Consider the following 12621-nt stretch of genomic DNA (forward strand, 5'->3'; position numbering starts at 1 on the left):
ACATTTGCCCATTCAGCGATTAAAAGCTCTCTCAATTGAAACGTTGTGTGAATGTTCCCCATATGCGGAGTGATTCTTCGTTGAAGCATGTCTCACACATGCTCGATGGGATTCAGGTCCGGTGATTGTGCTGGCCATGGCAATACATCAACCCCTTCGTTGGTGAGCCAGTCAGTCACTAGACGCGCGACATGTGGACGAGCATTATCGTGCATTAGGTGGAAGTTTTCACCAACAGCACCAGCAAACGAACGGACGATAGGTAGAAGAATGGTGTCGAGGTACTGTCGAGCTGTGAGGGAGCGATTTGGAAAAACGAGATCGGTTCTGCCGCCGATCATGATTCCGCCCCAGAGCATTACTGTACCACCTCTGTATGTGTGGATTTCCTGGACGTGTCTCAAACGTTCATTATTTCCAGGTCGTCTCCACAGTCTTACTCGACGAGAATCTGGATGAAATCAAAATCTGGATTCGTCTGTAAACAAAACTGTGGCCCAATCATTTGCATCCCAGTTTTGATGTTCTTGACACCACTCTAATCTTCTACCGCGATTGCCTCTCGACAAAGGTGGACATCTAAGTGACCTTCTGTTGTGGAGATCTGCTTCATGCAGTCGATTTCTGATAGTATCATGACCAATGGTTACCTGGTGCGTCTGCTGCAACCCGTTTTCCAACTCAGGTGTAGCTCATCCTCGCCCTGGATGTTGTTCGGCTAGACTGCCAGTTTCACGGCAACGCCGCCACAATCGACTGATAACACTTTGGAAGACCCCCAAACGAAGAGCTACATCATTTTGTCGCATGCCACCTTGAAGAAGCCCCACAGCTCTATTCATCTCAGCCAATGGTAAGTGATGGCGTTCCATATTAAAGCACAATATTTCCAGTTTAATTGCTGAGCAAGAACTGCATAGAATGTACAAACTCGACACTTTCAGATTATTCATTTTAGCCGAAAACCTACAGTTTGTAAAAAACTTGATAAAAGATTAGTTATCGTTTTTGCAGGCTTTGTTCAACCCATAGAAATCTACAGAGTGGTCGAGTGTACCAATTTAATCGAAATTAAACGACCTCATGCATTTATTTTTATGATATTTAGTATGTTATAAAAATATCCCTAGACTTTTCCGATGTGTGTATTTCAATATTTGTACGAATTTAGTAACTGTGTTTCAATTGAAGTATAATTTTGTACAAGTTTATTCTACAACGTCCCGTTTATACCGAATAAATAAATAAACAGTCCCCTTGAATAAAAATTTATGTTTACTTACATTAGATCCATGTAAATTTTTCCCAGAGAGTCAACGTTAGAACCTCGGTTGTTATAACACTGGATATTGAATATTCATGTTACGTAGTACATTTTTCAATAGAATAGATTGCACAGCCAATTTATCTTAGGACAGTCTGAAGAGCAACTGAATTTTTATATCACTCGAAAGTAGTCAAAAAAATTATTACCAAGAGTAATATATTAAACTTTATTAAACTCAATTATTAATAACAGGTGTGTAACAAACAATCCAAACCGAATGTTACAAAATACATAAACCTATAATCATCACAAAATTAAACATCATATTATGTAACATAAGAAAAATAAACCTATCACGATTCAACATAACCGATATATATATATATATATATCTATATATCATTATAAATATATAAAAAAAAAGAAATCCGAAATGGCACGTACGTCAACAAATAATAAACCATGTCAAAACCGTCGACAGTACGTGATAAAAATATTAGAAGAAAAACAGAAAGCTAACTATTAATGATAAGTATCCCGCGATCGACAGAGGGCGCTGCAAACGAAGTGAGCCGCGGCAAAAGACATCAGCGGAGGCCATTCCATATCAAATCAACGTACCTATTAAACTTCAACATCTCAAATTCTCTCAAAGTTGAATTTTCAAAAGCTTCTTCAAATAATTGTTAATTCATTTTGATACAATTTCATTACTCTTTTTCTGTACTGACGTGTAAATTTGTTGAACTCTTTCCATACCGATTAGAGGTTAAAGAATGTTGTTAGCAACAAAACAACTTCATTTCTAAAATAGATTAGAAGACAAACTAAAACTGAAGAATATCTATACAAATTAAAGAATTCATACTACCGGTAATGCTATGTCATGCTCTAGACAATTCTATTTCAAAAAGTTATTTTTTATCGTAATTTAATCTTCATTATTTATTTTATACCATTTCACTCAATGACTGGTAAGTATTTTCAATCGAATCAGTAAACAAAAAGACCAATTTAAATGTTTACAAATGATTTTTAAATTAAAAATCAAATATAATTATCATTGATTAAAAAAAAGAGTCTTTAAACCCCGACTAATTGTACCAAAGTGACCAATAAATATAATTTGGCATGGAATGACGCCTCAGCCCGCAACCTACCCGTTTTGCTGCCTCCCTCCCTCTTCGTCCTCTCTTTCTCGCTGTCCACCTCAAGGCACTTACTCAACAGCGACGGGGGCAACTACCGCCGGTTGTTGGTCTTGTTCGCTTCTCGGGGTCGTCGCGTCGCTGCTCGCCGTCGGGGCGTCCGTCGTCGGATTGTCCGTCGAAGCGTTTGGACTCTGGCTGTCCGAAGCGTTCGGGCTCTGGCTGTCCGAAGCGGAGCTCTTGCTGCGGTTGAACTTGCCGGCGCTTCTTCGGCGGTACTGGTAGTTCCTCTGTTGCTGCTGCTGCTTCGGCTGGATCGCCTTCTTTTCGGGGTCAAAGAAGCAGTCGAGGATCTCGAGGAGCTCTTCAAGATCCTTCTCCTTGGCGTTAGCGACCTAAACAAGAGAAAGTATCCATGAGGATGAAATGGTTTTCGCATTATTGATTTTACTGAAGATCCGTTTTGCTACATTATAGTTACCTCAGTTGAATTGGTTCATTAAATCATTTTACAATCAATCAATCATACAGTATAATATAATGAAGTGTTATATGAAATCCAAATATTTCACTTCAGAAAATATTTAAAAATTACTTTTCATGATTTAAAAAAAACTCGTAGCAACCAATCTGAAATATTTCACTTCGAGAGAAAACAAGGCGTTACCTCGGTTTTGATGACTTGTTCGAGCCCCTCCTTGGCACCAGAATCATATGCCAGTTTCAGCTTGTCATAGTTGATGTTGTTCTCTGCCAGTAGCCTTCTCAGGTGACTGGCGTGCTGCCTCTCTGACCGGCTGGCTCTCAATAAGGCACCGAATACTGGCCGGAATGTATTTTGTCTCGCTAACAATACCTGTACGGTACAAAAATATGCAATTAAGTAGTCTATACATTTCAAAAAATTAATTGTTTTTCCAAAATACCGGACTTTTTCAATTAATCAATACTTAACCGGGTAAATGATTGGACATCTTGCAGTATGAGAAGGATCTCAAACTATAGTCCGTTGTTAACATTCAAATCTCTGAATGATATTTGGAGTTTATTATTAGTAAATTATATTGTTATTTCAAATCTGATCTTTTCAACAATCCTATCTAAAATCGTAAACCTCCTAAGAGTCCTTATAGAGTAAACAGAGGCATTGCAGCATATTTACCTAACTTATTACAAACACTTTTCAGACATTACGCAATTTTTCATATATCAACTTACGGTGAGTTTGGAAAATCTCAAGTCCCACACTATATAAAGTAAGAATACTATTAGATCTAACAGTGTTACATAAACACATCTCATGAAGAGTTCTTATAAACAGGATGTAAATGTTTCAATTTTTAAATTGTGCTTTATGATTGAATTATTACATCCTTCAAGTTGTTTTTGGTTTTGATTCCTTTACATTTATCATATCATTTCTCAATGATTTAAAAGGGTACAATGTATCTCAAAGAAATTAGAAAACATTGCAGATAAAGCAGAATAAAAATTAAAATATTGTTTACCTCGGATAATGGAAAATTTTCAAAATAAACACCATAATTAATAGAAAGTGCACTCGATAAGATTGCCAACTTTTAATTTTAGTCGTTTCTAAACAGTTTAATTGTGACATTTGAATCACACTATTTATAAATCTGGTATATACAATACTACCATTATTTTTCTCAATTTGGAATCAACCACTCCTAAACATATTGCAACTCTCACAATAGCTCATCCACCTTATCTCCAATAAAAATTTCTGTACTTGATAAGGATATCAGTTTCCCATCAATAATTCAACAAGCTGATATCTGGATAACATGTTAAATAAAAACCAAATGAGGGCAAAATATTAAAATATGGGAGGTACAGCTGGGAGAATTCCAACAAAATGATCAATAATTCGTTTATACTCTCAGATTCGAAAAAGGTGAATGATTTAGCGAGTTTCAGTCTCTATATATAAAATTAATCAGATCTTAGGAAGAATTAAACAATAATAATGGAGCAATAATGAAGTGCATAAGTTACAGTAACTGCTTGCATTTCAAAATACTATTTTGAAATTAATTGTTTTCTTCCTTTCTCGAGGGTTTGTATGTTGTACTTCTCAAGTAGCACTACTTTGGAAATATCAAGGTCATAGTTACCCGTTTCTTTGAAGTGAAGATATCACAGGAATTTGTTTTGAACTCTTTCAATGTTATACTTGTGACAGTTATATTGAGGATACCAGATGATGAAAGCAATTCCAGAATGCTTCTAATTGAAGTGATATACAAATGTTTGATGCAGGTAATATTGTTGAATTGCCTAGAGTTGCGAACTACAAACCCATACATCTGTGAGGCCTTATTTGTTACATTCAGTACATGAGATCTAAATGATAACTCATAATCAAAAGTAACATCAAGGTCTGTTATTTCTCAAGTTCTGTTGAGTTTTATAGTGTTTATCTCGTAGCTGTATGTTATACCGACTTTTTTTCGGGAGAAGGTCATAGTATTACACTTTTGAATGTTGAATAACAATTTGTTCTTTTTTGACCATACAACAATGTTATTCATATCATTTTTTAGATGTACACAATCTTCAACTGTTGATATTCTTTGAGAAATTTTCAAGTCATCTGCAACCAACATGTAGCAAGATGATGTGATATCTTTTACAAGACTGTTGATAAATAAAATAAATAACAAAGGACCCAAGTTGGAACCCTGGGGAACGATGCAATAAATGGACTGGACTTATGCCCTTTCACTATCACACTTTGTTTTCGATTAGATATGAACTGAAAAATTTTATCAGGCTGGGATGAAAACCAAAATCATATTCTAGGGTTCTTAGAAGAATTGGATGTGAGACTTTATCAAAAGCTTTAGCAAAGCTTGAGCACGACTATCCAAGTTTTCAGCTATAAATTGGGTAACATTTCTAAGATTACTAACAGTTTTAAAAAAAGTCTGTTCTTCCGTTAACCAGCTGTCGCACCCCTACGAACGACAACCCTCAGAAGTCGAAACTTGTGCGAGCTAAGGATTAACGAGGTCTTACCTTTTAACGTGTGATTCCTAACACGGGTTGGACGATAGCAAGTGAAAATCTATCGTTCAGACTATGGTTTGAACCACCGACCAACACGGCAGTCAATTCGAGTGAGTGAACAAAGCACTCACGTCGAACCGCCTGGCTACCGACGAATAATAAAATCGAATTTCGTCAAAAAAAGTTTTTTCAGTGTTAGCCTACGAACTTCTGATATCCCCATCTATCAAAAGACTCACCTTAAATACTGCAATTTCATCTTCTTCGGCAGAGATCGGGTTAGTGTATGGGCAGACAAAGTCGATGACGTGCTCCTCCTTGCCGGTGCACGTTACACTCGGCTTTCCCTCCAGCTCCTCCCTCTCGCTCTGGGCGAGGTGGGTGGTTATGTCGAAGGAAGCCTTCGCCCTGTCGACAGCGCTGTTGAAGTGCTCGTCTTCGCGGTTCAGTAACACTTTCGACATGACGCGCAGGTAAAAGGATTTGGTGGTGTTTGCGCACTTGGCCTGAGCAATGTTGAATCCGTTGGCGAACCCTTTCACTACTTTCGAAAACCTGTTGGAAGGAGGTTCATTCGTTTATGATGGGAGAATAGCGAACAAGAAGTATTTATGAGAGGCCCCACAACTACATTACTTTCAATTCGATTAAAAATATACTTTATTGTCTGAAGATGAAAAAATATTTATTGACAAAGCATTTACATACGATAATTTACATGATATTGGGTGAAAAGCATATATAGATAGCAATAAAAATCAATATAATTAATCTAGATTCATATTCATTTATTAATGGCTTTTTTTATATAATTGTGAAGTATAAGCACAGTAGATTAATACAATCGGCAGGCTCTCTTACCAGGTGATCCGCCCGAGTTGCCGGGGACCTTCAACCGCTCTTATGATGAGATTCTCATCCAACGCGTTCAGTGCTGTAGTATCGAAGGATTCGACGTTACCACGGATTAGTTACAATAAACGGTCGGATATTGATATTGTGTTTATTTGCTGTTGTTATTATTGGTTTTAGTTTTTGTAGTTGGTTATAAGTAATTTACCACAAAATTTACTACAGGATGTTGTCTATTTATTGTTTTAGCAATTTTTTTTCGTGTGTCCTTAAAAAAAAAACTTCAATTAGATGAACAACTTTTTTAAATAACATTTCACGAGATTTTCAAAATAAGAGTACTATACTCTTGCCTCAAATATTTGAAGACTTCTCGTATATTACGTGTGTGTATTTTGTTGGGGCATGTTTAGTTTTAGGGGATGCACAAACTTTTATCAGGAATAACATTTTCTCGAAAAACCCTTAATAAAGAAGTTTCCCATATGGTGCATACTTTGAGGATCACACTGTAATGTATTTTTTCTTTTATTTCACGTTTTTATATTGAATTAAAGTTTAATTTTTTTTCTTTTTGGGCTCTGTCCCTCTGTTAGTTAAGTGGAATAGAGCTAGACTTCGCCAACAGTCTATGAATGAACCATTCATGTAATGTCTAGAATAACAATAAAAGGAGTTTATTATTATTATTATTTATACCCAAGAGACTACAACGGTCTATAAAGGGAATTATTTATACAAGAAATATTCATATTTAAAGGGAGCTATTTTAGATTTGGTCTAGTTAATAACAAAAAAATTATTTTAATTTATATTAATAAAACAAACAGTTCTTTAATGTCATTTAAAAATTTTCTGTGTTGAACAATTGTTCTAAGTCATTTGGTAATTCATTATATGCGATTGATTATTCCTTTGTAAAAATAGATTTCCTGGAAAAATAATTACAAACTACTCTACTCACCTGTCAACAAGCTGATACCTCCTGAGAGACTCCAGGAGCATACCGGGCGACGCTTTTCTCAGCTCATAGTAGATGAGGATAACCCCATCGACGTCATCTCCCTTGACCGTCTCCAGCCACTGCAAGAAGTCATTCAACGCCGAGATTTCGCTCTTAGTCTTGACAAACTGCTGGGTGTTCAGATCCCGCAGGCGCCTGTAGCGGATAGTATTAACGACCCGGATACCGTGCCTGCGGCTATAGATGGGATTGAGATCCGCGAAGGGCATGATGTACTGCGAAAAGGTGGAGTCTGGAGTGTAGGCTGCGATTTGAACGATCTCGTCTATGAGTCGGCGACCTGTGGTGTCGATGCCCCATCCCACCAAGCGGTATCTGCCGGTGGGGATGCCTTTCGCTGGGTTTTCCGGGGGTATGAAGATCTCGGTCCCTTCGACTAGCGCAGGGTTCTCGTCACCGGAATTTAAATTGTCGTTTTGTACCATTTTAGCCTATATCTATGAACGAAAACTTCAATTAGCAACCAGGCTGTCGAATGGATATCTTAGTCACAGAAGACTGGTCAGAATAAAAATCAATTTGATATAATGAAACACTATTATCTTTATGGAATAGTATTTTGAGGTATATGCACTATCTTATATGAATCAGCATGTCTTATACATAAGAACTAAGACACCTATACTACTTAGCCCCACGTACAAGACAGGCTTGTCAATTCAAGATAGATATTTGTGCTTCCAATCATAAAGATTTTGTACACGTCAAGAATATGGTTACATAATAAAATACATTTAAAATAAATCAAACAAGTCAAAAGTATAGAACTCTATAAACAAATTATGGTCAAATCATCAAAATAAAGATAGTCAAATTCTGTTCACTAACAACCCAGATCATCATTAAAATGTCATTGATGGGGTAATAACTTTCCTGTATGATTATATGTTTAATTTTGGTTTTGAAATTATTATAGGATAACCTCTTCAGACGTAAAGGGAGCTTATTACAAAACTTAGGTGCGTAATGAGTTACAGAATAATGGCTCTTTATTAAACATACAAATTCAGGAGCTGCATTTCTTGTGTTATAATGTTGATGTCACTATGCATTTCAAATATGTGTTGCCTAGCACGAATCCATATAGAGCATCGAAAAATATATAAAAAGGGTAGTGTCATAATTTTGTTTATTTTCAAAGAAGACCTCCACATCTGCTCAAAAAATTAGGCCATTTATTATTCTAATGGCCTTACTTTGAAGGCCAAATAGTTTGTATCAGTGTGATGAATGTCCCCAAACAAGGATTTCATATATTTAATGGGAGTGTAGAGGTTAAAATGGGCACTCCTACAGGTTTCATGATTTCTATCTCAACAACTGGTCAAATCAAGAAGTCGGCTCTAAGCATTTGTTACCTTTTTATTTTTTATTACTCGTTTTGAGAAACATATGGCATGTGTATGTTCTCACGTTTATATTTAAAGAATTACATTACACAATTTTTACTGTTTTTGGATTTATAACTTTTCACAATCCGAAAAATAAACAATGGGAAAGCAATAGATAACTTGCTAAAATGAAATAATAGTCCAGTCGAATTAGGATTTGACAAGGCAAACATTTTTACCGGAAACTTTTCTTGGAATTCTTTGGATGAGTTACTGACAGTCTAAATTCAAGTTGCCGGGATACCAGACTCGTTGTGTCATCAGTCATTTTTAATCTAAAGATTGACTTTTGTTTATTGAATATCTTATTTATTTTCTTAAATTTAAGATGGCAGATGACGCAATGGGTCTGGTATCCCTGTAACTTAAATTAAGACTGCCGGTGACCCCCCAAATTCCAAAAAAAATTGGCAGTAAAAATGATTGCATTGCTGTCCCCTTTTTCAAACTAATTTGACTGGGCTAAAGACAAACTGAAAAGTTTACCCTAAAAGTTACTGCTTAATATAAGTTACTGAAGAGAAGGTTCAAAATGTAAAAGGTTATAAACCCAAAAAACAACAATAAGAAACACTCTTCCACAAAATGTCTTTTAAAATATATTGATGGATGTAGCCGTTACTATGTGGTAGAACATCATGAAAAATGAGAAATGAAAATTTCTATGTTTTTTACCACTTTTATTTGTAACTAAAGTTACTGCAGTTTTGTCTTACAAGGACATTTTCAAACTTATACGTTATACTTTTGAAGTACCTATATCATTATGCACTAAACTTCAGCTCAAAAATATTTGTTGACAAGATGTACTCATAACAATAAACATATATATCCTTATCTTTCTAGAAAGGTTCAAACTTCATTATTTTCACTATCAGGGCTCTGAAAGAATGTTTTCTTGTTAACATTAACCACAAAACTATTACAACTACTTTTTGCACTCACCTGGTAGACCTTTTTATTTCTTCTTTGCATTCATTAAAAAAGACTGAGAAGATTGTAATTGATTGGCTTATTTCTGCCGGTCTTTTTACATTTCTACCTTACATCTAGCTGATAGTTATATATTATTGTTACAGTACATATGTGCGAATTCATTACTAATTTTGTAAAAAAAATAGGCAATGCCATAAATAAATAAATAAAATCTTTCTTGATTTATTTATTACTGAATGAACAATTCTTATGGAAGGCCCCAAAGCACTTCCCTGAGACACTCCAAAACCAATCTCGGGATTGATGTTTATATAAATCAACTTTTCAGGCAAAAAAACTAATAACTCATTCAACTGGTGCTCTGTCAGTTATTTCAGAAAGTATATAAACGTTACTATATCAGTTTTTTTCATAAAAAACAAATAGAATTAAAACTCAACATATATATGATGACAATGAACCAGAATATACTATACTTGTCTAGAAAATTTTGGCTATGATATTTCATCTCCCAAAATATATATATATATATATATATATATATATATATATATATATATATATATATATATATATATATATATATATATAATGCAAGTTGCAAATATTCAAAGATTTTTGTTTTTAGATTTGTTCTAAATTCTTTAGATTTCTAATTATCTATTATAAAATGAAATTTGAATCTTGACTTCACATTTTCTCAATATTTAACCAATGTAATATTATAATGTGTGAAATTGTGATAAAATGTCTTATATTTTGGCTTGAATTTTATTGTTTCATAATTTCTTTAAAAAACCTTGGTCAAAATGGATATTTTTTTTGCAAGTGAATGAAGATGCAGTTTTATCATCTAAAGTTTATACAAATCTTCCATTTGTAATTAAATTTATAAACACATTTAATTAATATTGTGATATTGCAAAAGACTTCATTGAGGCTTATGTTGCACCCCCCCCCCTCCACCCCTGAATATTTAAATTAAATATTAAAGTCGAAAATATACCAAATGAAAATATAATCTAAAAGATAAGGATTTTTTTCTGAAAATGAGCTAATCTGGTTGAAGGACACAAGTAAACCCCAGTTTTCAAGTAATAAGCTGGAGGCATCTAGTTTTTAGCTAAATTGAAGACATCTGTCAAGAAATTAACGTGATATCTGAAAATGGTGTGATGTCAAAAAAAATCTTATTTGTAATATCAGTATACTCAATCTATTTTAATAATTCATAGGTATATCATGAACTTTTTCATTGTAACCGAATGTTTCCGAATCTTTCCTGAGTCAATTATTGAAAAAAATTATATTTTTCAAATTTCTTGATGATGAAATTTCGATGTGTTCAGGATTGGCAAAACATTGGTTTCTCTTAGATTACATTGAAATATTACCGAAAAAGATATGTGTGAATAAAATTGTCAGATCACTGAATAACTTAGCAATTGAGGATCGCAATGTCAAAATGTCCAAACATCAAACACGTGGCGAAGATTTTTCTATTTTCAATTCTCATCAAGCCCCACCCTATACGCGAAATCAAACATCATAAAGTGAAAAATTCTGAGGTTCTTACCACAATGTTGAAACTCTTTCAGCTACAAGTAAAAAAATGACTAGAAAATTGCAACTAAATCGACGTCCACTATGGCTCGTTTCTATACCAAATCAAAGTCAATAAATTGGCTATTCTTTCTTATGGTAGTGGAAAAAAAATCATTTCGCACGTGTGGATATCGTAGGTAGGGGACCAGCGCGAGCATACGGAACAACGTCATTAATATTCGCGGTAATTTCGAAATGTTTTCACGAAATTAATGTAAAAAACTTACCATTCTTTTGTACCCATGAAGTGAGAACTTTTTTGAATGTTTGAAATATTTCGGATGACAGCAGCTGTAACAAAAAACGAAACTGTCGCATTCAGACTTCTAGATGTACTGATGATAACATACGAGGCGGCTCCGAAAGTTGTCTTTCACGATTGTTGATAAAAATTTTCTTTTTTTGAGTCAAGTTACTTTGTGCTGATGAAAATGAAATCTTGAGAGAGAATTTTATTAATTTTGAGCAGTGAGAATCGTTAAAGCACCTAGATGTTTGAGTAAATGAAATCAAAGAAGCAATTTTCCATATGAAACGCCTTTTAGGAAATAAATGGGTATTTGTGCAATGAAATTTCAATAAAAATCATCAACATTTTTTTCTATAAATTTATATTGATTCAAAAAACTGATTATCCATACTTGACGACTGAAACGACAGCTGACAGCTTTATGACACATGACAACTGAATATTATCTGGTTTTACGTTTTACTTATCTAGTGATGATGCCAATTGGGTTAGTGCAACGCACATCGAGATATGGTATTTTTGTTCTCTCAAGTATTTTCCAGTTTCCAGAGGAGAGGTTTTCAGTAAATAATTTTTTAGGCAAAGACAAACACTGTAGCTTTGGCCAAATCTTATACCTCTCACAAATATCATATGATTGACCCTTAACACTGCTCGCCTTCGAATCGATTTAGTATATATTATACTACAGTTGATTCAAAAAGTGCTTTTACGCTGCATTCAGTGCAACACTATTCGCTTTATTGGTCTGACGCAGCCATTTCCGAGGACTGATCATGACATTGAGGGCAACCACTTAGTAAAAAAATTGGATATCGAAAAAATGTTCAAATGATAATATATTATAAAGAAAAAAAATTAGGATGAAATTATGAAGATGAACGATGGAAAAAGATGCAAAAAAATTAAGATAAAATATTTCAAATCAAACTAGTTTGGACGTTCCGATTGTTAATATCCACAATCTTTTTCAGTTTGTAAGTGTCTTTTTTTTAATTTTTACATATTATTGAACTAAACTTATGATTTAATTCATTTAATTATTTTCTAATGCTCCAGCGCCCTCTGACGGCGTCGCCGATAGTGGCCCTCAATGACAGAGCATCGGTACAATG

General features: G+C 34.4%; 1 protein-coding gene across 2 annotated transcripts; it reads right to left on the reverse strand.

Annotated features, from left to right (window-relative positions):
- Nucleotides 1-1479: 1479 nt before the first annotated feature.
- On the reverse strand, nucleotides 1480-11637 carry exu (maternal protein exuperantia). Of its 2 annotated transcripts, none has more exons than XM_023160750.2 (5): nucleotides 11484-11637; nucleotides 7265-7761; nucleotides 5688-6003; nucleotides 3083-3271; nucleotides 1480-2810 (listed from the first exon to the last, which is right to left on the reverse strand). In XM_023160750.2, exons 2-5 carry the CDS (start codon nucleotides 7747-7749, stop codon nucleotides 2487-2489), a joined length of 1314 nt encoding a protein of 437 aa, XP_023016518.1. In that variant the 5' UTR covers nucleotides 7750-7761; nucleotides 11484-11637; the 3' UTR covers nucleotides 1480-2486. The 2 variants fall into 2 exon arrangements, with proteins under 2 accessions (XP_023016518.1, XP_023016516.1); XM_023160748.2 differs by lacking the exon at nucleotides 11484-11637 and adding an exon at nucleotides 11228-11389.
- Nucleotides 11638-12621: the final 984 nt, after the last annotated feature.

Source organism: Leptinotarsa decemlineata, unplaced genomic scaffold, assembly GCF_025532065.1.
Source record: "Leptinotarsa decemlineata unplaced genomic scaffold, Ldec_3_MD MMD2_tig00001719_RagTag_RagTag, whole genome shotgun sequence".
Classification (NCBI taxonomy): domain Eukaryota; kingdom Metazoa; phylum Arthropoda; class Insecta; order Coleoptera; family Chrysomelidae; genus Leptinotarsa; species Leptinotarsa decemlineata.

Coding starts and splice junctions, on each gene's coding strand:
- exu (XM_023160750.2), bottom strand. CDS start 7,749: ATGGTACAAAACGACAATTTAAATTCCGGTGACGAGAACCCTGCGCTA. Junction 6,004..7,264: donor AGGTATCAGCTTGTTGACAG/GTGAGTAGAGTA, acceptor TCCTTCCAACAG/GTTTTCGAAAGTAGTGAAAG. Junction 2,811..3,082: donor AACAAGTCATCAAAACCGAG/GTAACGCCTTGT, acceptor TCTCTTGTTTAG/GTCGCTAACGCCAAGGAGAA.